Here is a 27121-nt window from a genome sequence, read left to right on the forward strand (position 1 = left end):
GGAAAGCCCCCAGCAGGAAGCCCAAGGACTCTTCCAGTTATGAGCAACAGAAAACCCAAGTCCAGCTGGCTTGTATGAGACAGAGAATCTATTGGCTCCTATAACTACAAAATCCAAGGATGCTGGCATCAGGCATGGCTGGGTCCAGGGGCTCCTTAGGACTTTCATCTCAATTGGTGTCATTCTCTGGCTTCTAATCTGACTAGTAAAGGGAGTATCTCTGTTCCAGTGGAAAGAGCAGATCTTTGTGTCCATCCCTGACGGAGTGGAAGGGACAGTGGTAGAATATGCACCTTCACCAGACCTGGCTCATGCCTGCCCTCAAACCTCTGGCCTGCATGTAGGACAGAGCTTCCTTTAAAGGAAACCAGGGCTACAGTTTGCAAAAAACGAGGTAGTGGATTCTAAGCGGACAAAAACCAGCTGCCCAAGAGATAAGACCTCTGAAGGCCCACCCTCAGCCCTACCCCCATGGCTGGGAACTTTTGAACCTTCTGCGGCCTGCTCATGATGGTTACTGTCGGTACCCCTGTCTACTCTATGGGAAGTTTCTTCAAGTGGAAGGGGGCTTGAAGCTCGTTTGCTGAGTCATCAAGGCTGCTCAGGGTCCCCGCCCGCAGGTCCAAGACTGTGAAGGAACCGAGGGATGTCCTGTCTCCTAGGCAGCCAGAGGCCATGCACAAGGGCCTCTGATTGAATGGAGGGGACAGCAGAGGTGCAAAACCACCTTGAGAGGCTCCGCCCACTGGCCAGTAGGGTCACTGAAGGCAGAGTCAGGCCGTGACTTCAGGGCTTGCCCCTTTGTAGGTGGCGGCCTACGGCGGGAAGCTGCGATATACCCTCTCCTACACAGCAGGGGCGCAGGGCAGCCCGCTCTCTGACCCTGACGTCCAGATCACGGTGAGCACATGGATTCCAGCCAGGCGGGCACCCTCAGTGTCCTTTCAGCCCAGCCCCCTGCTGGCCCGGCATGACCTGGGGGACAGAGGCCCAGCTGCTGGGAGAAGGGGGCAGTGAGCACGTACCTGATTCCTTTGGGCACGGGAGCTTGGGAAATGAGAGAGGTGGGAGGCTGGTGTTTTGGAGAGGCTGGGACTGGGGGAGGACTCCTCTGTCCCCAAGAGCCCCTTGGTTCCCCCTCCCAATCCCGCCGCTATCTCCCCAGGGCAACAACATCATGCTGGTGGCCTCCCAGCCTGCGCTGCAGGGCTCCGAGAGGAAGAGCTTCGAGATCGTCTTCCGAGAGGTGAGGGGCGCCCCACCACACCGTGTGGCTGACCCTCCCCCACCACCCACCCTGCTTCGGAGCCCGGCTCTGACGCCAGCTAACCCTGCCTATCCCCAGCCAGTGCCTGGAGTTCGGGGGTTCCGGTAGGGGGAGCTGCGGGAAGAGCCTGCAAAGCCCAACACCCCTCACCCACACTTGCTGTTGTCCCCCACCCAGGAATTCTGGCGCCGGCCTGACGGGCAGCCGGCCACGCGGGAGCACCTCCTGATGGCACTGGCTGACCTGGATGAGCTCCTGGTCCGGGCCACGTTCTCCTCGATGCCACTGGCAGCCAGCATCAGCTCCGTCAGCCTGGAGGTGGCCCAGCCCGGGCCCTCGGAGGGACCCCGGGCCCTGGAGGTGGAGGAATGCCGTTGTCCCCCAGGCTATGTTGGTTTATCCTGCCAAGTGAGTGTGGCCAGCCCGGGCGCCTCTGCTCTAGTCCTGCTGGGTCAGCAAGCTGGCCAGCTGGTATCCCCATGGCCTGGGATGACTGCCGTAACAGTCACGTACCGTGCGTGCCGTGTCGCATTTATTCTTCCTGACCACCCCCGAGGGATGTGGAATTATCCCCTTTGAACAGATTCTGTTTGAATAGAGGCTCTGAAGGGTGAGTGGCTTACCCAAGGCTAAGACCCAGCTCTTCCTCCCAGGGTACCCCCCAGAGACAGGGAGACAATACCAGACACAAATTACCCTTGGCCAAAGCAGAGCATAGACATGCCTCAAGGAGGTCAACAGTGTGGGGCAGGGTAGAGTTCTGGGCAGAAGCTCAGAAGGAGGAATGTATGGGGAAGTAGCCTGCGATGCAGAAGGGTCCCCCCTGGAGAGCTGGGGGTGGGGGGCAGGGGCCACTTCCTTAGGCCCAGAACAAGGCTCCGATCAGTAGGGAATGCCAAGCTGTGAAGGGAGTGCTATGATCTGTGCTGGGCCTCAGGAAAATTCCTCTGGCCTGGTGAATGACCCCAGTGGAGTCCTATTTAGAGGGAGGGCCGTGGGGGTGGAACAGAGGGCATCCCAAGGCTTTGGCTGGAGACCATGCAGAAGTTTCTAGGCACACAGCAGGCGACCAGTCCACACTGGATGAGTGAGCTAGGAACGGAGGAAGGGGGATGGAACGAGGGGAGGGGGCAGAGCTTCGATGCCAGGGGCATCTGAAGGTCAAGTGCGGGACCAGCCAGCGCCCGGACTCAGGAACTCCCCCATGGAAAGTACACGTCTCCACATCTGTGCACCTTTGCTGTGGCCACAAGAACTTTCAAATCCAAATATATGAACTTCGCATCCTTTGAAGTGAGAAAATTTCGCACGTTTTGAAGGAGAAGCCCTGGGGAGAGCAGCATAATCCTGTGTGCACATTTTCTGCAGTGAAGCAACACAGATTTCCAAACATCCCTTTGAAATGATTGGGGAGGGAGGGCCTGGAGGGGTTTCAAAGGAGGGGTAGTGAATAGAAATTCTTTGTTTTCAGAACCCATGATTACTCACTTAGAATGTGTAAAAACATCCTCCATCAAATGTGTGCTGCCTCTTTCACTTTATTTACTGAATGTAAAGGTGAAGGTGAAGACCTCCAAGGGCTCATTCCAAATCTGGGTCTCCCGAACCTTGTGTTTTCATCAAAGAAATAAGTTTTTTGGTAGAGACCCTGCCAGAATTTTCAGGAACCAAAAGGGCAAATGGAGAAGGGTTCTCCATTAAGGGTGAACTGCGATTTCTGTAACTCCTGAGTGGCTGGAGGTGCCGGGCAGGATGGGGACAGACACTGTCCCAGCTTCCTGAGTGTTGAGAAAGGGAACACAAGGACAGGGAGGAAGATTCCAGAGAGAGGAGGCTGTCTGGGAGGGGAACTGGGCCTGGGATTTCCCAGCCTAGAGCCAATGGGAGTCTAGACCGGAGAGCCACTGGAGGGAGAGGATTCTGGTCTGTAGGCTCCAGATGGAGACCAGCCCCCCTCTCTCCCCAGGACTGTGCCCCGGGCTACACACGCACTGGCAGTGGGCTCTACCTCGGCCACTGTGAGCTGTGTGAATGCAACGGCCACTCAGACCTGTGCCACCCAGAGACGGGGGCCTGCTCGGTAAGCCGCACATGGGGCAGGGGTCAGTTTGTCCGGGCCTGGGTGGGGCACCGGGGATGCCTGGGAGGCAGGGAAGGGTGGCCTTGGTCTGGTAGGCCTAGGTCCAGGGGCGGGGTCTTGGGGCGTGGCCTATGGACAAAGCGCCTGGACCAACAGTCTCTTGTGGGGGTGGGGGGCAGAGGGGCGGCGGCCAGAACGAGGGCGTAACATCTTTCTCTATAAAGAAAATTTTGGTTCCTGCTCTGTCCTCTTACCAGAGTGATACTTGTTCTCTGTGGAGGCCTCAGGCTACAGAGACAAGCCAAAAAGAAAGTAATAATCCCTTATAATCCTACCACCTGGAGGTAATCACTGGCCCCATTAGTGTGGGTGGAACTCTTTTGTTCTTTTTCTGGGCAGATATTTACACATATCAATATGCCTTTTGTTTTACAAATAAACACAGCATCATTGTGTTTGATGATCAGCTTTTTTGCTTACAAGTTCATGAACAGCTTTCCAGATCATTAAACACTTGTCTGGGAACTTTTCAGAGGGGGTGTGTGTGTGTGTGTGTGTCTGTGTGTGTAGCGCCCCCCAGGGTCAAGGGCTGGGTGGTTGACAGACCCACAGCTAAACACAGAGCAAGGAACTGGCTGTGTTAATAAAACAAACGTGGATCTCATTGGAGGAGAACATAAAACCCACACATATTTTTATGATGAAGCATGAATTACAAAGCTCTGCCCCCACCTGCCCAGGTATATACCTTTACTTTTCTCTGATGTCACAGGTGTTTGGGTAGAAAAATATAAGAAGTGTAATTAAGGGACTCTGCTGCTCCCTCTGCCCCTTCCCCTGCTCATGCTCTCTCTCGCTCACTCACTCAAGTAAATAAAATCTTTTTTTTTAATATTTTATTTATTTATTTGACAGAGAGAGGGAGGGAGAGAGAAAGCACAAGCAGGGGGAGGAGCAGAGGGAGAAGGAGAAGCAGGTTCCCCGCTGAGCAAGGAGCCCGATGTGGGTCTGGATCCCAGCATCCTGGGATCGTGACCTGAGCTGAAGGCAGACACTTAACTGACTGAGCCGCCTAGGTGCTCCAATAAATAAAATCTTTTAAAAAGTACAATCAACATCATTCTTTTTAAAAAAAAAATTTTATTGGGGTGCCTGGGTGGCTCAGTCAGTTGAGTGCCCAACTCTTGGTTTCAGCTCAGGTCATGATCTCGGGGTTGTGGGATCGAGCCCCATGTTGGGCTCCGTGCTCAGCACAGAGCCTGTTGGGATTCTGTCCGTCTCCCTGCCCCCTGCCCCTCTCACTGTTCACATACGCTCGCATGCACATGCATGCTCGCGTGCTCTCTCTCTCAAATAAATAAATCTTTAAAAATTTTTTGATTAAATTTTTAATTTTAATTCCAATATAGTTAACATACAGTGATATATTGACATCATCCTTTTTGATAGCTATGGGGGTGGATGTTCATTTTAATTCATCCAGTTCCCTGTTCATGTTTGTTTCCGGCATTTTGCTGTTATAAACACCACTGAGTTGAACATCCTGTAGTGAGATCTTTGTGCCATTCTACATTTCTTTAAGATAGGCTCACAAACATGGGATTTCCAGATCCAGGGATTACAGAATTGTATAGTTTATGGTAAATGTGGCCAAACGGCAAGCGGCCGACATTCTTGTGCCCTACAGCAGTGCCAGCACAACGCCGCCGGGGAGTTCTGCGAGCTGTGTGCACCTGGCTACTACGGAGATGCCACCGCTGGGACACCGGAGGACTGCCAGCCCTGCGCCTGCCCACTCACCAACCCGGAGAACACGTGGGTGCCCTCACTCCAGGCCCACGGAAGACCTCCCCCTGGGGAGCGGAGGGACCAGGGTGGAGAGTGGGCATCCCGCGGCCTGACCTCTGCCTCCCCTCTCCCAGGTTCTCCCGCACCTGTGAGAGCCTGGGGGCTGGTGGGTATCGCTGCACAGCCTGCGAACCTGGCTACACCGGCCAGTACTGTGAGCAGTAAGTTTGCAAATAGGATGGATGGGGGGGTGGGGGACCTTTGGTAGACTCCTAGGTGAGAGCCCTGGATGGTGTTGCTCAGAAAGGTCCCTGCCAGAATCGCATGCCCAAAGCCTTTCCAAGATTCCCCATTATCCTCGGGCCAAGCCCAAGCTCATCCCACTTTTGACACCCAAACCTACTGTAGGCGGGCTTAACCTCTTGACTTCTTGATGTTCAGGTCTTTCCACGTGCTGTTCCTCTACCTGGAACATTCTTCACCCTCAAGCCTCCCCTTTCTGGCTAACTCCTGTTTAGCCTCCAAAGCTCAGCTTCATTCACTCATTCAGCACGTTTTTATTGAGCATCTACCATATGCCGTGTGGTGTGCCAAGGTGTTGGAGATAAAGTGGTGAACAAAACAGATTCAGTCCCAGCCCTTAGGGAGTCTACCACCTGTCACGGAAGACGGGGCAGCAAGTAATCATACAAATACATCATTACGGGCAGTGGGGAGCTCTCTGGAGTACAGTCTGCTCCAAAGGAATATAACAACTCAGCAGTGCCATCCTCTGGGGAGCCTCTTGATTCTCACGGCTGGGTCAGTGCCCCTCGTCTGTGTCCCTCACTCTCATTTACATAGTTTCCATGTTGGTCTCCCCACAACTGAGTTCTATAAGAGCAAGAGCTTCATCATGTTCACTGTCATATTTTCTTAACCTAGCATCGTAGTCGCTTAATAAATGTGTGTTGAATGAATGTTTCCCTGGAGAATAAAGGCCTCATTAGCCCCATTATCCAACCTGCCGACATTGTCCTGTGCTCCCCTTTCTCAGCTCAGTGAGGCCCTGTGTTGGGGCCTCTTTGGTCTCTAAAGTCCTTCCAGAGTTGTGAGCCTCCCCACCCCACACTGGGTCCACCCCCATGGGCTTCTGGCTCCCCATGTCCACTGTGAGGCACTGAGTCCCCTGGGGCCTGGGGCCTGACAGAGCTGGGCTTTGTTCCTCCTTATAGATGTGCCCCAGGTTACGTGGGTAACCCCAACGTGCGGGGGGGCCGGTGCCTTCCACAAGGTAAGTGGGATCGTGGCCCCAGGTGAGGGGGGTGGGCAAGGCGGTGAGCCTAGGGAGTTTGAAAGCTACTACGTCCAGGGGAGACAGGGCTGAGGGTGGGGCATGCCAGTCTTTGGGGAGACAGGCAGACCTGATCCAATGCCGCATGCTGGGAGCCTCCTGCCTGAACGGCCTCTCCTGTCCTTCCTCCAGCAGATGCAACCCCGCTGGTGGTCCAGGTGCATCCAGCTCGGAGCATAGTCCCCCAAAGTGGCTCCCACTCCCTGCGGTGCCAGGTCAGTGGGAGCCCACCCCACTACTTCTACTGGTCTCGTGAGGATGGGCGTCCCATGCCCAGCAGCGCCCAGCAGCGACATCAAGGTACCCAGGGCCCCAGGTCCCTCATCCCTGTGAGCCACCCCAGTGGGAGGGGAGGCACAGGCCTATTTACTGGGATCCTGTCCTTACACACAGGGCTGGGTGGGAGAAGGGGTACATCTGCCCTGACGAGCTCCCATCCGCTCCCCACCAGGCTCTGAGCTCCACTTCCCCAGCGTCCAGCCCTCGGATGCCGGCGTCTACATCTGCACCTGTCGTAATCTCCATCACGCCAACAGCAGCCGGGCAGAGCTGCTGGTCACTGGTGAGTCCCTGCTCCCTGCCTCCCCAAGCCTGCCTGTGCACGGCTGGCCTGTGGACACAGGCAGCGGGCACGTTCCTCTGCTGGAGGGGGTGATGGTGCTCGGAAGGGGGTGCTGGCCATGGAGACGGAGAGATGATAGAGTAGAGGCGAGTTTTAGGGGCAGAATTGGCAGGACTTGGTTGTGGTCATTGAGGGAGAAAGAAAGGCTAGGCTGATGCCCCGGGGTCTGGACTCCAGCAGGTAGGCAAATGAGGTGCCCTTTGCTGAGATGAATAGGCTCAGTAGGAGAGTGTTTTCCTTGGGCTCCCCCAGAGCTGAGTCTGGGATGAGCATGGGCATGCCAGTAGTTTATCTGGGAGGTGAGGTGAGGCAGGAAAGAGAAGGCATCCCATAAAGGGCATGTTACGGAGCACATTCCTACTGTGGGCAGTTGTTAACAGGCAGCCAAAGGAATTCTGGGAAACTCCACAGTAAAATATGCACCTTGGAGTCACCCTACCCCAGGGTCAATTGATCGAGGCCTCTTCTAGGAGCACCAGATCCCCTGCATTCTGCACCACCTCGGGGGGAGGGGGGCACAGGAGTCTCCAGTGGCCTGAGAAAGATGACGTCAGGCGTAGAAATGCATCGGCTGGCAGAAGTCAGGCAGGCGGGCTCCGAAGTGACAGGGCAAGGGGACGTGCGCGGGGCACCCGCTACAGACAGGTCAGAGGGCATCACAGGGTGGGTTTTGGACTTGTTGACGCTGGAGGCATTTGAGAAAACATCTAAGCAGGTACATCAGGCAGGTGTTTGGGAATGGGAGTCTGGAATTCAGGAAGGAGGCCCCGGCAGAGAAATGAATTCGAGAACTCTTGGCACAGAGATGGTGTTGAAAGCCATGGAACAGAATGAAATTAGCCAGGGAGAGTGTGGCTCAAGGACAGGGCCTGCGGAGTCCCAAGGAGCTCCAGCTGGAACATGTCAAGCTGAAGAGGGGGGACAGCAGGTGCAGCCAGTAAGATAGGAAGGGAGCAGGGGACGTGGTGTGTTGGGGGTCGTGGGGAGAGGGGACTTCAGGGAGGGCGTGGTAGGGGAAACCACCCCCGGGGAAGTCAGATGTGGGCAGAGAGGTGACCCTTGGAGGTCATGCTTTGACGAGAGCCATTTTCAGTGCAAAGGAGGGGTAGAAACAGAACCGGAGGGAGGCAAAGAATGGTGGGGAAGGCCAAAAGTAGACAGCAACTATAGACAACACTGTCAAGAGTCTTGGCTCTGAAGGAAGGCCAAGAAATGGGGCAGTAGCTGAGGGGAGTATGAGGTCAAGGGAGTGTTTTCGAAGGTAGGAAATTCTAGAATGACCCATGGAGAGAGAGAGGAGGGACTGATGTAGCAAGAGAGTGCGCAGCCCCTGGAGGAAGTCCTGGGGAGGGGATGGAAGGACAGGATGGGGCTGGGTGATGGGAGGGGAGGGTCTCATCCTGCAGGGACCAGGCAGAAGGGAGGGTGGCTGGGTTTGGGAAAATGGGCGAGGTCCCGCCTGGTAGTTTGGACTTTCTCAGCAAGTGTGGATTGACACCCTTAGCTGTGGAACTGGAAGGGGGTGCGGGCGGGTGGAGAGGTTGGGAGGAGGTGCGAAATCACTGGGGAGAATGGAAACTCCCACCGGACAGAGGAGCCCGGCTGGAGCCGAGCAAGAAGTGTTAGGGCGGATCTGTGGTCTGGATCCTGCAGTGGAGCCAGGTGGGCTCGTGGCGTGGTGCTCCCTGAGCACAGCCCGTGGCTGCTCAGTGCCAGCAGGAAGGTGGACTGTGGGGCTGAGCCAGGCCGGGGGAGGGGGGCACAGGGCACACAGTGGAATGGAAGCTAGCCTGGGACGGAAGCACCTCCCAGACAGGATGATGGAGAGAGAGAGAGAAAGTGGCCCCAGGCCCAGGGCCCAGCCAGCACCCAGCTCACGGGGGCCCTCCCGTCCCCGCAGAGGCTCCCAGCAAGCCCATCACGGTGACGGTAGAAGAGCAGCGCAGCCAGAGCGTGCGGCCTGGAGCCGATGTCACCTTCATCTGCACGGCCAAGAGCAAGGTGGGCAGAGCGGGGCGTGGACTCAGGGAGGGAGGCTCCGCCTTCCGGTGGCTCCCGGCTTCACCTCTGACCTCCAGTCCATCCTCCCGGCCCCGCCCACAGTCTCCGGCTTACACCCTGGTTTGGACCCGCCTGCACAACGGGAAGCTGCCGGCCCGGGCCATGGACTTCAACGGCATCCTGACCATTCGCAACGTCCAGCCGAGTGACGCGGGCACCTACGTGTGCACTGGCTCCAACATGTTCGCCATGGACCAGGGTACAGCCACGCTGCATGTGCAAGGTACACGGGTCATTTCCATGCCTGGCCCACCGCCCCCACCCCCTGCAGCCTTCCCCCGTGCCCACCAGGTCTAGCCACCGTGTCTTCATTCAGCTGACAGTTTGTGACCATCTACGGGTGCTAGGTCCTGGCTAGACTCTGAAGACATGGGGGAGGGGACAAACAGGAGCTCTGCCCTCCTGCACCGCGTGTTCTGATAAGGATGCAATAAGCCTGGGAACAAACGAACAAGCAGTGTAATTTCACATGCTGATGAGGGCTGAGCTAGGAATAGACAGTGAGGTGGGAGAAGGGTGGCTACTGTCCGCGGGGTGGTCAGGCTGGGCCTCTCTGAGGAGGTGACATCTGGGCCGAGAGTTGAAGGAAGAGAAGGTGTTCGGCCACTTGAAGAGCTGGCAGAGTGTCCTTGGCAGCAGCCGCAGCATGTGCAAAGGCCCTGAAGCAGGAGCATTTTGATGTGTTTGAGCCCTGGCAGGGCCAGTGTAGCTGGAGCTATGGAAGGGGGATAGGTGAGGAATGTAAAAGATGTGAGCAGAGGTGGATCACAGCAGGGAGTTCGGATTTTATCCTAAAAGCTCTAGGGAGCCACGGATGGGCCTGAAGTGGGGAAGTATGAAGATCCCATGGACGTTTTCAAAGCTCCGTGTGGCCACTCTATGAACAGATGGCCATAGGGGGCTAGAGTAGAAGCAGAGAGAGCAACAAGGGGGACACTCCCCATCCTGACCGAATCCTCCCTCTCCTCCCCCATCAGCCTCGGGCACCCCGTCCGCCCCTGTGGTCTCCATCCACCCGCCACAGCTCACCGTGCAGCCCGGGCAGCTGGCCGAGTTCCGCTGCAGCGCCATAGGGAACCCCGCGCCCACCCTCGAGTGGACAGGTAAAGCCAAGCAGGACTGCCCTCAGGGCCCGCTGCTCCTGGATGGGGGGGGGTGGGCAGTGATCAGGGGCAGGACCTGAGGCTGTGGGGTCTGCAAGCCAGGGGGCCTGGCAGTGCCAGTCCCAGTGGGTGCTGAGCCCACCTCTCTCCATCAGGGGGCCCTGGGGGCCAGCTCCCTCAGAAGGCACAGATCCACGGCGGCATCCTGCGCCTGCCAGCCGTCGAGCCCTCGGATCAAGCCCAGTACCTGTGTCGTGCCCATAATAGCGCCGGGCAGCACGTGGGCAGGGCCGTGCTCCACGTGCACGGTGAGGGGACAGGGCTGAGGGCGGAGCTTGGGAGCACCGGGGCGGTCCAGAGGGGTGTTCTCACAGGGTTCTGTGCGCAGGGGGCAGCGGGCCCAGGGTCCAGGTGAGTCCAGAGAGGACTCAGGTGCACGAAGGCCGCACCGTCAGGCTATACTGCAGGGCCGCAGGGGTGCCCAGCGCCACGATCACCTGGAGGAAGGAAGGGGGCAGCCTCCCCCCACAGGTGAGGACATCAGCAGAGTCCCAGCACCTGCCACCTTCGCTTCTGCCTTCCTGCCTCCATTTCCTTCCCCATCTCCTCCCCTCCTGGTTTTCCTCACGTCCCGAATGACAGCCTGCTCAGCCCACCTGTCCGGTGTACCCTGGCCACGAGCAGCTGCCGGCCTCTTGCTTTGCCGCCTGGCTCTGCCCTCCGTGTCCAGCTGGGCCCTAGTGTTGGCCCTGTGCTTGCCTCTACCTTCATGCCCCCCTACCCACCCTTGCTGGCTGGCCCTCTGCAGGCTGCCTCGCCCCCTCGGGCGGCTGACCCTTCTCGCTGTGCGGCAGGCCCGGTCCGAGCGCACAGACATCGCCACGCTGCTCATCCCGGCCATCACGGCTGCCGACGCCGGCTTCTACCTCTGCGTGGCCACCAGCTCCGCGGGCACTGCGCAGGCCAGGATCCAAGTGGTTGTCCTTCCAGGTGCGGGGCCTCTGGGGACTGAAGGAGTGGAGAGGGCAAACCTCGGGGAGGGCTCCCCAAGGCCGACTCCGTCCCCCTCTGGCCCCAGCCTCAGGCGCCAGCTCCCCGCCCGTCAGAATTGAGTCCTCATCACCATCCGTGACTGAAGGCCAGACACTGGACCTCAACTGTGTGGTGGCAGGGCTGGCCCACACCTCCATCACGTGGTACAAGCGAGGAGGCAGCCTGCCTCCCCACAGCCAGGTATGGGGGTCCCTGAGCCTGTGGCAGGGCATCTGGGGGTGATCCTTCGCACAGCCCCGACACTCTCCTCAGGCAACAACCAGCCCTGGTTTCCCTCCCTATCCAGCTCCTGTCATGGGGCAGCTCGGAGCGGAGCTAGGGAGAGCCTGATGAATGACTCACCAAGGCTCAGAGGGAATGGTGACTACGGCCCCGCCTCGTCCTCACCCCCCTCTGTCCCACCCTGTCCCAGGTGCATGGCTCCCGGTTACGGCTTTCCCAGGTTTCACCAGCTGATTCTGGAGAATACGTATGCCGAGTGGAGAACGAGTCAGGCCCCAAGGAGGCCTCCATCATCGTCTCTGTCTTCCATAGCACCCACTCAGGCCCAAGCTACACCCCAGGTGAGGAGCCAAGCAGGGCCGGGCAGGGGCCGAGCCCTAGGATCTCCCCACTGTTCCCAGGGAAGGTGTCTGTGGTCTCTTCGGTAAGATCAGGATAAGCTAGGCAGGCTTTGGGGATGTGAGGGGATCAGGATCGAGTCCACCTCCCCCACTGTGGCCGAGGGACAGACCCTGGATCTGAGCTGTGTGGTGGCAGGGCAAGCCCACGCCCAGGTTACGTGGTACAAGCGCGGGGGCAGAGAATGTGGGTAAGGTTGATCTGGCTTACCTGGGGCCTCACGATGAGGTTACTGTTTCAGATTTCATCAGGAAGCAGCAGAGTCAGGATTAAACTGAGTTGGGAGTCAGGCTGACCTGGATTTAAATCCTCCTTCTACCTTTTATCAGCCTTGAACTAAGTTATGTCACATTTTAGGGCTCAGTTCCATCATCTGTGAAATGGGGACAATAGCACTACCACGTGGTGTGAGCAGATGATAAACACTGTCTAGAAGAAAGTTGTAACGTTATTGTCTGTATCCGTTGGTCCGGCCTGGGCACTGAAGGGCTTTGGTTGCCTGTAGGCCATAGTAGCTCATCACAGATCAGGAAGCCATAGGTGGACAAATGGGCCTTGAATTCGAAGTTGGAGGTGGGTCAGGGAAGGAGGGGCCTGACTGACCATGCTGAGGTAGAGAAGCATGGTCCCAGCCTTAGAAAGGCCTCCCATCTGCCCTCCCAAGCTAGGGCTCGGGCCTATCCCAGGGCACTCTGCCCCAGGGCTGCAAGACTGTGGCTCAGGAGCCCAGGCCCCTTACTAGTTCCTCTGTGCCAGTTCCTGGAGGAGGCCCTCTGGGCAGCTCCCAGCTCATCCGCATCGAGTCCTCCTCCTCCCACGTGGCCGAAGGGCAGACCCTGGACCTGAACTGCGTGGTGCCCGGGCAGGCCCACGCCCAGGTCACGTGGCACAGGCGCGGGGGCAGCCTCCCCGCTCGGCACCAGGTACAGCAGTCCCCAGGACCAGCCTGCTGGAGGAGGGGTGGATAGGGCCCCTCCGGCCCCCTTCCAACCCTCCCTGTTTGCACTCAGACCCATGGCTCGCTGCTGCGGCTGCACCAGGTATCCCCAGCCGACTCAGGCGAGTACGTGTGCCGCGTGGTCCTTGGCTCCAGGCCCCTAGAGACCTCTGTCCTGGTCAACATCAAGGCCTCCGGCTCCCCTGCGGGCTCCATCCCTGGTGAGTAACTGCCAAGGACAGGGCACTCAGGAGGGGCTGAGGGCCTTCCAAGGTGCTGAGGTCCTAGCGACTCCGCCTGCCGTTGGGAGGGTGGGAGCAGGAGGCCCACACTGGAGCTGGCGACCACTTCTCTGAGTGACCCGCCATCTTCCGGTCACTTTTCTCTGGCCACGCAACTGCCTCCTCTTCCCCTCCCCCAGCCTCAACTGCCCTCTTCTCCCCCCACTTCCTTGCTCCCTTCTGCAAGGCTTGGCCCCTGCCCTGGCCCTCTGCTCGGGGCAGCTCAGCTGAGGACATCAAGCCCAGGCCACCAAACCGCCAAACACGTGAGAGCCTGGCCGGGCTGGCTCTCTCTGAGGTGGACCCTTCTGGCCCTGTCTTTGTGGGGCATCTGCTACTTTTGCTTCTTTCCCCACAGCCCCAGGACCTGTCCCACCTGTCAGGATCGAGTCCACCTCCCCCACCGTGGCCGAGGGACAGACCCTGGATCTGAGCTGTGTGGTGGCAGGGCAGGCCCACGCCCAGGTCACGTGGTACAAGCGCGGGGGCAGCCTGCCCGCCCGGCACCAGGTGCGCGGTGGCAGAAAGGTGGGAGGGGCTGGCCAGGCCCAGCTCTGGGAAGTGAGTTGAGGGGGTCGGGGCCCCGGAGCTGAGCGGCTGGCAGTTCCCGGCTCAGAGGAGCAGGGCAGAGGGGCATCTGCTAGGCTGTGGGGAGCCCTGCTCTCACACCCCTGCCCCTGGCTGCCCAGGTCCGCGGCTCCCGCCTGTACATCTTCCAGGCCTCGCCAGCTGACGCAGGCGAGTACGTTTGCCGGGCCAGCAATGGGCTGGAGGCCTCCATCACAGTCACAGTAACCAGGACCCAGGGGGCCAACTTTGCCTACCGTGAGTGGGGCCACCAGGTTGGGCTGGGACGGAAGACAGGGATAGGCGGGGGCAGCTGTAGAGAAGTGGAGTAACCGGTGACCATCTTCTCTCCCAGCTCCGGCCGGCTCCCAGCCCATCCGCATCGAGTCCTCCTCCTCCCACGTGGCCGAAGGGCAGACCCTGGACCTGAACTGCATGGTGCCTGGGCAGGCCCACGCCCAGGTCACATGGCATAAGCGCGGGGGCAGCCTCCCCGCCCGACACCAGGTACAGGCCTGGAAGATGGACAGGCCAAGAAGGGGATGGGAGGAAGGCCCTGGGTGGTGGAGGTCAAGGAGGGGGGGTACTGGAGGCTGGCTCCTCGGAGTCAGGGAAAGCGTTAGACCCCATTGCACAGGTGTCCAGTACAATGGTTAGAACCCAGACTCGAAGACTGGCCGGCCTAGGTGTGAATGCTGCTTCTACCGCTTATTAGCTTGTGACCTTGAGCAAGTTACTTAACCTCTCTGTGCCATATCTTCAGAGTCTGTAAAATGCTGTCTTACAGAATTGTCTTCAGGGTAAAGGGACTTAATATATGTGCAAAGTGCTCAGAGCTCAGGCAGGTAGAAGTTGCTGAGCTGTTGTTCCCACAATACCATTATTAATATTACTGTGTTTTATACAGTTCAGGATGCTATCAATTGCAAGATGCATTATGATTTTTTGTACCTCTAAGGAAAAAAAGCTGCCACTTTTAATTGTAAAATTATTCACTGTAAGACGCATCTTGATTTCAGAGACATTAAAAAGTGTGTCTTAGAATCGATGGAAGGTGGTATTAGTGCTTGCCCAGTTCATCATGGCTCCTCCTGGCCACCTCCTACTCTTGGGACAAGTCTCTCCCTAAGCAGGACGGAGCTGATGGTCAGGCCCCAGGGGTCAGAGAGTGAGGCAGGCATGCAGGTTATGGGTGCAGGGGTCCCGTGGGGGCCCCCTCTGAGCTCACCTCCATTCCGGCCAGACCCACGGCTCACTGCTGAGACTACACCAGGTGTCCCCAGTTGACTCGGGCGAGTATGTGTGCCGCGTGGTGGGTGGCTTGGTGCCCCTGGAGGCCTCTGTCCTGGTGACCATTGAGCCTGCAGGCTCTGTACCCGGTAAGCAGTCCTGGGGGTAGGGCAGGGCTAGGGGCCCAGCTGTGGGAGACACTGGCAGGATCCCATGAGACCAGTAGCCCTTATCTTCACTCACAGCGCCCCCCCGCCACCTCCTAGCCAGGAATTGACCCTCTGCCCTCTGTCCCCAGCACTGGGGGTCACCCCTCCTGTCCGGATCGAGTCGTCCTCCTCCCACGTGGCTGAAGGGCAGACCCTGGATCTGAACTGCCTGGTTGCTGGGCAGACCCATGCCCAGGTCACGTGGCACAAACGTGGGGGCAGCCTCCCCGCTCGGCACCAGGTAGGAGGCAGGGAGCTAAGGGGGAACCTGAAGGACCCTGGTGACTATAGAGGAAAGTACACGGGCTTTGAATTCAGGTGTATCTGAGTTCAGACACTGTCCTACCACTTGGCCTGCTGTGTGACTTTAGTCCGGTCATTTAACCTCCCTGATCCTCAGTGTCCTTCTCTGGCAGGTGGACTCACACTGCCTAAGTCCCCTGCCCCAAAGCACATCAATGAATGTTGGTCACACACTTCTTTTCATTGGACCCAGTCCCGACACTGGGTCAGGGGAATCGACTGGTCACCAGGTGGTCTTTCCAGGAAGAACTCCTCTTGAGTCCAGTTGACTGGACCAGGCTGGGAGCAGGGCCAGGGAAGGGAGCGGGAGTCTGGCTGGGAGCCCCAGGGCCTGACTCTGAGCCTGACTTCCTCCTGCCCAGGTGCATGGCTCAAGGCTGCGCCTGCCCCAGGTGACCCCAGCCGACTCTGGGGAATACGTGTGCCGCGTGGTGAGCAGCTCGGGCACCCAAGAAGCCTCTGTCCTCGTCACCATCCAGCAACACCTTGGCCCCTCCCACCGTGAGTATCTCAGGGGTCATACCAAACGGTGGGGGGCCGCTCGGGCCACTCCAACCTCAGCGACTCCCACACCCTGCCTCCTGTCTCGCCCTCCCAGCCCAGGGTGTGGTGTACCCCGTCCGCATCGAGTCGTCCTCGGCCTCCCTGGCCAATGGACGCGTCCTGGATCTCAACTGCCTGGTGGCCAGCCAAGCCCCCCACACCATCACCTGGTATAAGCGTGGAGGCAGCCTACCCAGCCGGCACCAGGTATGGAGGCATCGGGTGGGGATGCGAAAACTGGGCACACTGGCCCTGATGGCATCCAGGGGGCGCTGTCAACATCTCTGCTGTGCTCGTTAGTCATTCAGCAAACACTGAGCGTTCTTACTCGATGGGCCCTGGACCGATGCTAAGGATACGTAGATCCTACTGACGCTAGTTGGATCCCATATCTTTTTTTTTTTTTTTTAAGATTTTATTTATTTATTTGACAGAGAGAGAGGTAGCGAGAAAGGGAACACAAGCAAGGGGAGTGTGAGAGGGAGAAGCAGGCTTCCTGCGGAGCAGGGAGCCCGATGCAGGGCTCGATCCCAGGACCCTGGGATCATGACCTGAGCTGAAGGCAGACGCTTAACGACTGAGCCACCCAGGCGCCCCGGATCCCATATCTTAACAGAACATTCTATGATTTACTCACTCACTGAATGTCCCTGAGAATCTACCCCAGGCTGAGTCTGTGCCTGGCACTGAGGATTCCAAGTGGGACGAGGCAGGTGCCTGGCCTCAGGGAGCACACAGGCTAGCGGACGAGGCAGACATGCCCTGTGAGAGCAGTGTAATAGAAGCCACAGCTGGGCACTGTGGAGTCACCAGGGATGGCCTCGGCAGGCTTTTGGCCCAGGTGACAGGTGAGAACAGTACAAAGGCTAGAGGCACGGTCCACCCCAGCCTGGAGCCTCAGGAAGGCTGCTGAGGGAGTTCTGAAGGACGCCCAGGTGGCGGCCAGCCCAGGCGAGGCAGCGAGGCTCTTGGAGTCCGGGGCGGCAGCCCCCGAGATGCAGAGATGCTGCCCCCACCCGCTGACACGTGCTCCCCCTCAGATCGTAGGCTCCCGACTCCGGATCCCCCAGGTGACACCAGCCGACTCGGGCGAATATGTGTGTCACGTCAGTAACGGTGGCCGCTCCCAGGAGACCTCACTCGTCGTTACCATCGAGGGCAGCGGCCCCTCCCACGGTGAGAGGGCACAGGGCAGGGGGTCCAGGCAAGTGGGTGCAGGGGGAGGCAGACCAGGCCCTGGCACCATCACTGTTGGCTGACTCTGGCTGTGTGGCCCATCCGTCTCTGTCTCAGTGCCCAGCATCTCCCCGCCCATCAGGATCGAGTCCTCGTCCCCCACCGTGGTCGAGGGGCAGACCTTGGATCTGAACTGTGTGGTCGCCGGGCAGCCCCAGGCCACCATCACGTGGTACAAGCGTGGGGGCAGCCTTCCTGCCCAACACCAGGTACAGAGTGGAGCCAGGCCAGCGAGGGCAGAACCCCTGCCCGCCGGGGCGGCATCGCAGGGACAGACCCCATGGGCAAAGAACCAGAAGTGAAGCCCTCGCTGGCAGTCCTGGGGCAGTCCTCCCTCCTGCCCTGGGTAGACAGAGAGTGGCCTCAGCGGGTCTGATGAGGGAGGCCTGGGAGGAGGCCTGAACCAGCTGGTGACTTCTGGGCCCCTCCACCCCTCTCTCACTCCTTCCCCATCTGCTCCCAGGCCCACGGCTCCCGCCTGCGGCTGAACCACATGTCTGTGGCTGACTCGGGCGAGTACGTGTGCCGGGCCAACAACAACATCGATGCTCAGGAGGCCTCCATCGTGGTCTCAGTCTCCCCCAGTGCCGGCAGCCCCTCCGGTGAGTCTGACAAAGGCCCGGGAAGGGACCAGGAGACGCAGGTAACAGGGCTCCCTGGGGAGTCAGAGGTCTCACGTTCAGGTGGCGGTCCAGGCCAAGGGCTCTGCAGCAAGATGCCTGGGTTCCAGTCCTGCCTGCACCACTAAGAGACTTGAGGGACTTCCTCTCTCCCGCAGCTTCGTTTTCTCGTCAGCAGCGTGGGGATGCCGGTCATTCCAGCCCCCTGTTGGTGTCCGCTGTGGTGGCCACCGGTCACATGTGGCAATAAGGACAAAGTTTAACATTCACATCATCACATTTCAAGAGCTCCACAGCCGCACACAGCTGCCGTCGTGGGCAGTGCAGATGAGTGTTGCCATGATCACAGAAAGTTCATGAAATCTATGAGGATTTTTTTTTTAAGATTTTATTTATTTATTTGAGAGCAAGAGAGCAGGAGCAGAGGGGGGAGGCAGAGGGAGAGGGAGAAGCAGACTCCCCACCGAGCAGGGGGCCCGATGTACAGCTCGATCCCAGGACCCTGGGATCATGACCTGAGCCGAAAGCAGACACTGAGCCACCCGGGCGCCCAGTGACTTCTATGAAGATTAAACGAGTTCATACACGTACAGTGCTTCCAACGGTACCTGGCATGCTTAGTAGGCGTTAACGATCATTATTACCTCGGGCGACAGGGGTTTCTATGGCTGAGGCTCCTACCAGCCCAGTCGTTCCTAAATCTGCTTCTGTGCCCACAGCCCCTGGCGGTGCTGGGCCCATCAGAATCGAGTCCTCCTCCTCCCACGTGGCCGAAGGGCAGACCGTGGACCTGAACTGTGTGGTCCCTGGACAGGCCCACGCCCAGGTCACGTGGCACAAGCGCGGGGGCAGCCTCCCCACTCACCACCAGGTATAGGAGTTGCGGGGCTGGATGTGGTGGGAGGGCTGCTGAATGTGGGGGCCCAGCTAGGGGCCCCTCCCCCAAGATCTACTCACGAAGGAGGCCGGGAGTCCCTAGGGGCACAGTGCCTGCCCAGGTCAGAGGTCAGACCTTGGCCCCAGCCTTCCAGGATTCTACCTGCTCCCTCACTCTGCTCCTGTTTCCCCATCCTGCCCCTGCTCAGGCCCACGGCTCCCGGCTGCGGCTGTACCAGGTGTCCCCGGCTGACTCGGGCGAGTATGTGTGCCACGTGGTGAGCGGCTCGGGTCCCCTGGAGGCCTCCGTCCTGGTCAACATTGAGGCGTCTGGCTCCAGCGCTGTTCCTGTCCCTGGTGAGGGTCCCTGTGATGGGGTTGGGAGGCTGGAGAAGGGACGTGGCTGGTGGGGAACCAGCAGGCAGAGGTCGGGAGCCAGGTCAGGTAGGATGTCTAGGGCCTGAGAACCGGACTTGGGAGTCCGGCCTATGTGGGCTGGAGGCCCAGCTCCTTGGTCCACACTCTGAGTTGTTGCACAGGGACTCCGTGCCTCACCTTCCTCATCCATAAAGTGGGGATAGCAGAACTCTTGCAACAATACGTGTGTTCCCTAAAGGCTGGAACTGCACCTCTATGGGTGCATGAGGGTGATCTGGGTGGGGGGGGGCCAATAAAAATCTTTCATATTACCAGTGGTATATTAGAGAAAAACAGCCACATATGAAACCCGCCATGCTTTCAGGGAAATCATTGTCTACGACGGGGCTAAGTATTTACGGGTTTTGTTAAGTGAATCAATTGACAGGAAAATATAAAGTAATTCGTACGTGGCTATAGCAGACATGATCATAGTTTGGGAATCGCTGAGAAATAAATGTGATCTAGCACTTACGAGGTGCTGGGCCCTGTTCGGTTTACACGTTTAACCCATTTCATCTGCACAAGAACTGTTTGAGGTCGGTGTGACTATTCTCCCCATTTTACAGATGGGAAACTGAGAAGGAGAGGTGAAGTCACTCTCCGAAGGCCCTACAGCTAATAGATGGCAGAGCTGGGTTTTGAACCCAGGTAGTCTGGCCCCCGAGTCTGGGTTCTTAGGCACACATTGCTCAAGTTTGAGAAAAACGAGTGATCTATAGGAGGTGCCTGGCCCTGGGCCCGGCCACCGGTGGTGCTGGGAGCCCAAGAGGACATAGTGGGGCCATGGTGTGGGGCGTGCCATTTCTCCCAGGCCAGCCCAGCTGCCCAGGCTTCACAGGAAAGGGCAGTGGGGGGGGATCAAGGCCGTCTCTCCATATGTGATGTGGCCCCTGGTCTGAAAATCTGGGCGCCCAGGGGTCGGGACTGAGGGCAGAGGGGTGGGAGTTCCAGCTCACTGACCTCTTCCTGTGCCTCAGCCCCAGGCGGAGCCCCGCCCATCCGCATTGAGACCTCCTCTTCCCACGTGGCCGAAGGGCAGACCCTGGATCTGAACTGCGTGGTCCCTGGACAGGCCCACGCCCAGGTCACGTGGCACAGGCGCGGGGGCAGCCTTCCTGCCCGGCACCAGGTACAGGGGCTGGAGAAAGCAGGATGTGGGCACTCCCCTACCCCACCCCACCCCTGCCCAACAGTCCTGCCTCATTCTAGCCAGGAGGGAAGGTGGCTCTGAGGTCCAGGGCTTTGGGAAAATTGCAGCAGGAGACCACTGGGAGTCAGGAGGTCAAGAAGAGGCTGGGTGCAGCAGAGAACCCCCGGGCTCCCAGCACCTGGGTGCAATTAAAAAAAGGCACCTGTTATTCGGGACGCTAGACTTCTTCCTACCACAAAAATGTCATAAACATACTCCACAGTGTCTAAGGTCTCAGGGGGTCGCCCTGCACATGATGCAGCCTTCACAGCTATACGTGACAGTCCTGGGGTGTATGTAGCAGAGGGCTTGGGCATCTGAAGGCCGTGGCTGCCAGCCCCCCAGCTCACTGTCCCCGCCCTTGCCCTGCTGCTGGCCAGGTCCACGGACCCCTGCTAAGGCTGAATCAGGTGTCCCCAGCTGACTCTGGAGAGTACTTGTGCCAGGTGACCAGCAGCTCAGGCACCCTGGAGGCTTCTGTCCTCGTCACAGTTGAGGCCTCCAGCCCACGCCCCATTCCTGGTGAGTGACGGGAGCAGTGGGTGATGCTGGGACACAGGCTTGGGGAATCCCTTCCTGGCCTTGCTCTTCCCTGCTTTGCCAGCAGGGCTCTGGCTCTCTGCTCTGTGAAGGTCCTCCAGCCCCTCCCCGCAACCCCGAGGGACCAGTCCTGGGTCTGGGTGGCATGGGCCCATGGCATCCTGTCACTGCCACCACCCTCAGTCCCTGCCTTCATCCCCGGGAGTCCCACTCTTCTCACTCACCCCCTGTGCCCCCAGCCCCCGGACTGGCGCAGCCCATCTACATCGAGGCCTCCTCCTCCCACGTGGCCGAAGGACAGACCCTGGACTTGAACTGCGTGGTGCCTGGGCAGGCCCACGCCCAGGTCACGTGGTACAAGCGTGGGGGCAGCCTCCCCGCCCAGCACCAGGTACAGGGGCCTGATGGCGAGCGTTCCAGGGCAGGCCGGGTTCGACCTGCATTTGCTCTCTGCACCCCAGACCTCGTGTGAACCCTGGCCTCCTCTGGGACCCCAGGGGATAGTGTAGTTTTTGGAGCAGAGCTGCTCAGCGGGGGAGTGAGAGACCTGGGTGTTCGGGCCCTGCTGCTGAGTTGTCCCCGAGGCAGCTTCCTCCTCTGTAAAGTGGGCCGGGTGAATATGTAGGAGCCAGTAAATGAAGATCCCTCATCCCTCCCAGCTGGAGCCCTGGGCTCCTGGGACTCAAGGGAGAACTCGGCCACTGGCACAGCGGGCTTGGGGACTCGCCCAGCCCCAGGTGCTTTGGCCTGATGGCTGTCCCCTCCTCGCTCCCACAGACCCACGGCTCCCGGCTACGGCTGCACCATGTCTCCCCTGCCGACTCCGGCGAGTACGTGTGCCGCGTGGCTGGCGGCTCCGGCCCCGAGCAGGAGGCTTCCTTCACAGTCACTGTCCCACCCAGTGCGGGGTCCTCCTACCGTGAGTGTGGCAGATGCCACAGGCAGGGGGCGGAGGGCAGACCGTGGAGCTGAGGCAGGGGGGTCAAGCCAAGCCGGCCCTCCCGAGCCCAGCCCCCTGCTTGCCTCATCCCACAGGCCTCAGGAGCCCTGTCATCTCTATCGACCCGCCTAGCAGCACTGTGCAGCAGGGCCAGGATGCCAGCTTCAAGTGCCTCATCCATGACGGGGCAGCCCCCATCAGCCTCGAGTGGAGAACTCGGAGCCAAGAACTGGAGGGTGAGCTGGCGGGGGCGGGGTGAGGGATCCTGGAGGCAGGTGTGAAGGTGTGATCACCGCTGTGGGTGGGGCAAAGGCTGAGGGGGCCCCTCCCCTCTGGGGCCTCACTGTCCCCCATCTGGATGGGGAGGGGGCTGAACCCGGGAGTCTCCAAGGCCTCTTCCGTCTGCCACCTGGGACCCTGTGAGCTAGACACACCCAGGCTAGAGGGGTCGGGGACAAGGGGCCAAGCGGTGCCCACTGGCAACACAGTGGCATGAGGACAAGCTCACTGACCATACCCTGCCCGATGCCAACTCCACAGACAATGTCCACATCAGCCCCAACGGCTCCATCATCACCATCGTGGGCACCCGGCCCAGCAACCACGGTGCTTACCGCTGCGTGGCCTCCAACGCCTACGGTGTGGCCCAGAGTGTCGTGAACCTCAGTGTGCACGGTGAGCAGCGTCAGCCCGTGGGCTCTGCCTTCCTGTCTCCAGCCCTGATTCTGAGCTCACAACCTCCAACTTTCAATCCTGCCTCTGCCAGCGCCTCCCTCTTGGGCATTCTCCCTCTCGGCTTCAGTTTCCACGTCAGTGCAGGATAGTGCCCGGTCCGGGCAGTTACTGAGACAGGGGCCGTGATGGTGCATGTGACGGGCAGAGCCCCGCACGCACATCAGCGATGTCGTTCCTCTGGGCAGGGCCCCCTACTGTGTCTGTGCTCCCCGAGGGCCCCGTGCGGGTGAAGGTGGGCAAGTCTGTCACCCTGGAGTGTGTCAGTGCTGGGGAGCCCCGCTCTTCGGCTCGCTGGACCCGGATTGGTGCCCCCACCAACGTGGAGCAGCGGATGTATGGGGTCGTGGACAGCCACACGGTGTTGCAGGTGAGGCAAGTCTTCCCCTGGGCAGAGGCTGGGGCCATTTCATCTCTGGGTCTGAGGCCCAGTCGGGGTCCATCCTCGAGCAGATGCTCGGAGGAAAGAGTCGTGGATGGGCAGAGAGGGGATGAATGGATGGAGACAGAAAGGGAGGCATGGGTAAGTGGTTGGTGGGTAGATTGGAAGATGGGCAGTAAGAAAAAAGGTAAAAGAAGGGAAGAAAGAATGGCTGGAAGGATGGATGGATGGGTGGGTAGATGGGTGAGTGGGTGGTTGGGTGGATAGGTAGGTAGATGGGTGGATGGGTAGGTAGATGGGTGGATGGGTAGGTAGATGGGTGGATGGGTAGGTGAGTAGGTGGCTGGATGGGTGGAAGGATGGGTAGACGGATGGATGGATGTGTAGTGAGTAGATGGGTGGGTTGATGGACAAGTGGATCAACAGACTAATGGCTGGATGTCTTGAATGTGAGTCCTCAAGCAGCCAAACAGGAGACCTGAAAGCAAAGGGAAGGGTGGAAGGGAGAGGGGAAAGCAAGCCAGACCTGGGGGTTAATACCCAGGTGCCCATCCGTGCCCACTTACCCAGCATCCTTGCTTTCTTCCAGATCTCATCAGCTAAACCATCAGATGCAGGCACCTACGTATGCCTGGCTCAGAACGCACTGGGCACAGCACAGAAGCGGGTGGAGGTGATTGTGGACACGGGTGCTGTGGCCCCAGGGGCCCCGCAGGCCCAAGTTGAAGAAGCCGAGCTGACCGTAGAGGCTGGACACACAGCCACCCTGCGCTGCTCAGCCACAGGTGTGGACGGGGGCTGGCACACAGGGCAGGCAGAGCAGTGCGGGCCTGGGGCCTGAATGGGAGACACCAGATCCGAAGATGATAGCGCACCCAGGGAGGGGACTTTGTTGCTGGCACCACCCAGTGATGGCTGAGGTGCCCACGCAGTGATCCCCATGAAGGGACGAGATCACCCAGTCGCTGCCTCACCATCCTCATGCCCAGCTCATCCCTAGGGCAGCCCGGTGACCTCTGTGGTCTTTCACTCCACTCCACAGGCAGCCCCACGCCCACCATCCACTGGTCCAAGCTGCGCTCCCCACTGCCCTGGCAGCACCGGCTGGAAGGTGACACACTCATCATCCCCCGCGTAGCCCAGCAGGACTCAGGCCAGTACATCTGCAATGCCACCAGCCCCGCCGGCCACGCTGAGGCCACCATCGCCCTGCACGTAGAGAGTAAGACACTCGTCCGACCTCCTTGAGCTACCCTCTGTGCCCTGCATGGAGCTCGGAGCACCCAGCCGCGCTACACCCTGGACAGAACCCCAGGAGTGTCATGCAGAGGGCCCTGTGCCCCTCAGCCCCCCAGAGCCGGCCCTAGTCTGAGACCCACCTCCCCTCCTGGGACCCTTGCTTCCCTCATCCCCAGTCCTCTGCTTCACCATTCAGCTTCCCTGGTCCTTTGGCAAAGCGCCTGGGTCCCACACCTGCTCCCACCCTGACCGCTGCTCTTCCATGCCCTGACCTCTGTGCCCCCCCAACCAGGCCCGCCGTACGCCACCACGGTCCCGGAACACGCTTCTGTGCGGGCAGGGGAGACAGTGCAGCTCCAGTGCCTGGCTCATGGGACACCCCCGCTCACCTTCCAGTGGAGCCGAGTGGGTGGCAGCCTCCCTGGGAGGGTGACTGCCAGGAACGAGATGCTGCGCTTTGAGCCCGCGGCCCCCGAGGACTCAGGCCGCTACCGTTGCCAGGTCACCAACAAGGTGGGCTCAGCAGAGGCCTTCGCCCAGGTGCTTGTTCAAGGTGAGCAGCCCTGGCTCAGGCGGGGCAGAAGGGGCTCCTAGGAAAAGAACATCCCTTGAATGTTAGGATGGGCATTTTCTGGGTCCTGGGAGGGGGAGGCATCAGGGATCTCTCTTTCTCTGTCTCTCTCTCTCACACACACACACACAGAGAACCCGTGTGTGTACATGTCCCCACAGGCCCCTCTGGCTCCGTCCTGGCCACTGCCATCCCAGCAGGATCCACGCCTGTCGTTCGGGTCACACCTCAGCTGGAGACCAAGAGCATGGGGGCCAGTGTCGAGTTCCACTGTGCTGTGCCCACTGACCGGGGCACCCAGCTCCGTTGGATCAAGGAAGGGGGTCAGCTGCCTCCTGGCCACAGTGTGCAGGATGGGGTGCTCCGGTGAGTCAGGGGGCAGGCCGGACTGAACTTGAGCACCCCAGCCCAAGGTGCACAGGGGGACTGTTAGGATACCTGTCCTGTGGGGCTCAGTATGAAACCGTGTCCTTGGGCAAGTCACTTCCATTCTCTGAGCCTGAGTGTTCTCAGCTGTACGATGGGTTATATGAGACCACATGAGATTATCTAAAGCACGTGGAAGGCCTTCAGTAAACAGTGGCTCATATTTGTATTCTTTTTTCTTTTTAAAGATTTTATTTGTTTGTCAGAGAGAGAGAGAACACAAACAGGGAGAGGCGCAGGCAGAGGGAGAAGCAGGCTCCCCGCTGAGCAGGGAGCCCAATGCAGGGCTTGATCCCAGGACCCTGGGATCATGACCTGAGCCGAAGGCAGGCGCTTAACTGATTGAGCCACCCAGGCGTCCCTCATATTTGTATTCTTATCAGTAGTATAGGGGAGAGGGAACGGGCTCTGAGGCTGGAAAGATACACATGACCCCGTTCTCAGCTCTGCTGTTCTGTAATGGTGTGTGATCTTGAGATCTGACCATAAGGTCTTAGCCTAAAATGGGTGTGGTGACATTGGTCTGCCTGCCTGCCCTACCTCACGCGGTTAGTGGGAGACCAGAAGCTTACATCGTGTGCCAATCTCTGGTGGCTTTGAATTTCCACGCCATCGCAAAGCATTCTTGTCAGTTGTTTTTATTCACTGATGTCTTATTACTTTTTCTTTACAGAATCCAGAACTTGGACCAGAGCTGCCAAGGGACATATGTTTGCCAGGCCCATGGACCGTGGGGACAGGCCCAGGCCAGTGCCCAGCTGGTTGTCCAAGGTAGGATGGTGGCTTCAGGCCTCCTAAGAGCAGGAGACAGAGATGAGGGGCACAGGGACTGTGTTCCCCAGGAAGCCCCTTCGATGCCTATGAATAAAGAGAATTACTTGATTGTATCTTGCTTGTGACCAGCGTAGCATAGGGGGGCTTGACAAATATCGCAGGGAAGGGAGGCAGAAGGGAGATGGGTGGAGCGAGTGGGTGCTCAGACCAACCAGTGAAGAAGGACAGCAGATGCCCAAGTGAGCGAACCTACAACCAAGAGCAGACGAGTGCGCGTGTTCATGAGCGAATGCACGAGAAAGCGCCTGGACGCCAGGGGCTCCGGGGTTCACGTCCTTGGGCCAGGCCCGCGGCAGGCTGGCCGGCCTCACTCTGCCTCCGCTTCCCTCCTCCGCAGCCCTGCCCTCGGTGCTCATCAACATCCGGACCTCCGTGCAGACCGTGGTGGTTGGCCACGCCGTGGAGTTCGAGTGCCTGGCCCTGGGTGACCCCAAGCCTCAAGTGACATGGAGCAAAGTCGGGGGGCGCCTGCGGCCTGGCATCGTGCAGAGCGGAGGCATCGTGAGGATCGCCCACGTGGAGCTGGCTGACGCAGGACAGTATCGCTGCACCGCGACCAACGCTGCGGGCACCACCCAGTCCCACGTGCTGCTGCTTGTACAAGGTGAAGGCCAGCAGGGACCTCCGCGGGGACAGGGGGCATCACCAGCAAAGCGGACACGCAGTCGTCACCGCGAGAGCACCTGCTCTGATGACGGAGCCCCACGGCCCAGTCTGATGGCAGAGACGACCTAAACACAAAACAGACACGCGAGAGTGCAAAAGAGCAGGGAACGCAGGGCCGACACGCATCTGTGTCATCTTCAAAGGCAGCTCCTTTTCACCCCAACCCCCATGCCCTGCCCCCAGACTGAACGCTGCATCCTGTCCTAGTGCCCCCTCGGGTCCCCAGGGGGCGGCACAATGTTCCGCTGGGGTGTGTTGAAGAGTCTCGGGCTGCGGGGTCCAACGGACCCGTCCCTGAGCCCCGACTGCCCAGTTCCACGTGTGCAACCAGCAGGGAGCCTCATCTGTGACCTGGGGACGCAGCGCCTCCCTTCGGGGGCTAGTGTGAGGATGGAACGAGTCAGGACACAGGCTGGGCTCCCAAATGGTGGCCGTCATTGGGTTGATGGCCC

General features: G+C 59.3%; 1 protein-coding gene across 1 annotated transcript in view; it reads left to right on the forward strand.

The window, feature by feature from the left end:
* HSPG2 (heparan sulfate proteoglycan 2) overlaps positions 1-27121 on the forward strand; it is a 98371-nt gene that overhangs the window by 61359 nt on the left and 9891 nt on the right. The window contains exons 34-77 of the mRNA XM_032391744.1: positions 808-900; positions 1166-1246; positions 1445-1675; positions 3234-3347; positions 5035-5162; positions 5270-5356; positions 6350-6408; positions 6601-6768; positions 6920-7030; positions 8991-9091; positions 9194-9374; positions 10129-10254; positions 10410-10562; positions 10643-10785; positions 11109-11244; positions 11333-11487; positions 11720-11870; positions 12685-12851; positions 12939-13086; positions 13505-13656; positions 13836-13971; positions 14069-14220; positions 14957-15092; positions 15242-15393; positions 15818-15956; positions 16054-16205; positions 17039-17174; positions 17292-17443; positions 17698-17836; positions 18574-18725; positions 18940-19087; positions 20128-20279; positions 20720-20861; positions 21119-21270; positions 21657-21798; positions 21915-22055; positions 22360-22494; positions 22740-22921; positions 23523-23718; positions 23976-24155; positions 24465-24725; positions 24905-25109; positions 25843-25940; positions 26341-26607. Of these exons, the coding sequence (XP_032247635.1) occupies positions 808-900; positions 1166-1246; positions 1445-1675; positions 3234-3347; positions 5035-5162; positions 5270-5356; positions 6350-6408; positions 6601-6768; positions 6920-7030; positions 8991-9091; positions 9194-9374; positions 10129-10254; positions 10410-10562; positions 10643-10785; positions 11109-11244; positions 11333-11487; positions 11720-11870; positions 12685-12851; positions 12939-13086; positions 13505-13656; positions 13836-13971; positions 14069-14220; positions 14957-15092; positions 15242-15393; positions 15818-15956; positions 16054-16205; positions 17039-17174; positions 17292-17443; positions 17698-17836; positions 18574-18725; positions 18940-19087; positions 20128-20279; positions 20720-20861; positions 21119-21270; positions 21657-21798; positions 21915-22055; positions 22360-22494; positions 22740-22921; positions 23523-23718; positions 23976-24155; positions 24465-24725; positions 24905-25109; positions 25843-25940; positions 26341-26607 (6532 nt within the window). The remainder of the gene's footprint in view (positions 1-807; positions 901-1165; positions 1247-1444; positions 1676-3233; positions 3348-5034; positions 5163-5269; positions 5357-6349; positions 6409-6600; positions 6769-6919; positions 7031-8990; positions 9092-9193; positions 9375-10128; positions 10255-10409; positions 10563-10642; positions 10786-11108; positions 11245-11332; positions 11488-11719; positions 11871-12684; positions 12852-12938; positions 13087-13504; positions 13657-13835; positions 13972-14068; positions 14221-14956; positions 15093-15241; positions 15394-15817; positions 15957-16053; positions 16206-17038; positions 17175-17291; positions 17444-17697; positions 17837-18573; positions 18726-18939; positions 19088-20127; positions 20280-20719; positions 20862-21118; positions 21271-21656; positions 21799-21914; positions 22056-22359; positions 22495-22739; positions 22922-23522; positions 23719-23975; positions 24156-24464; positions 24726-24904; positions 25110-25842; positions 25941-26340; positions 26608-27121) is intronic.

The sequence above is a fragment of the Phoca vitulina genome, unplaced genomic scaffold, assembly GCF_004348235.1.
Source record: "Phoca vitulina isolate PV1807 unplaced genomic scaffold, GSC_HSeal_1.0 scaffold2, whole genome shotgun sequence".
NCBI classification, from domain to species: domain Eukaryota; kingdom Metazoa; phylum Chordata; class Mammalia; order Carnivora; family Phocidae; genus Phoca; species Phoca vitulina.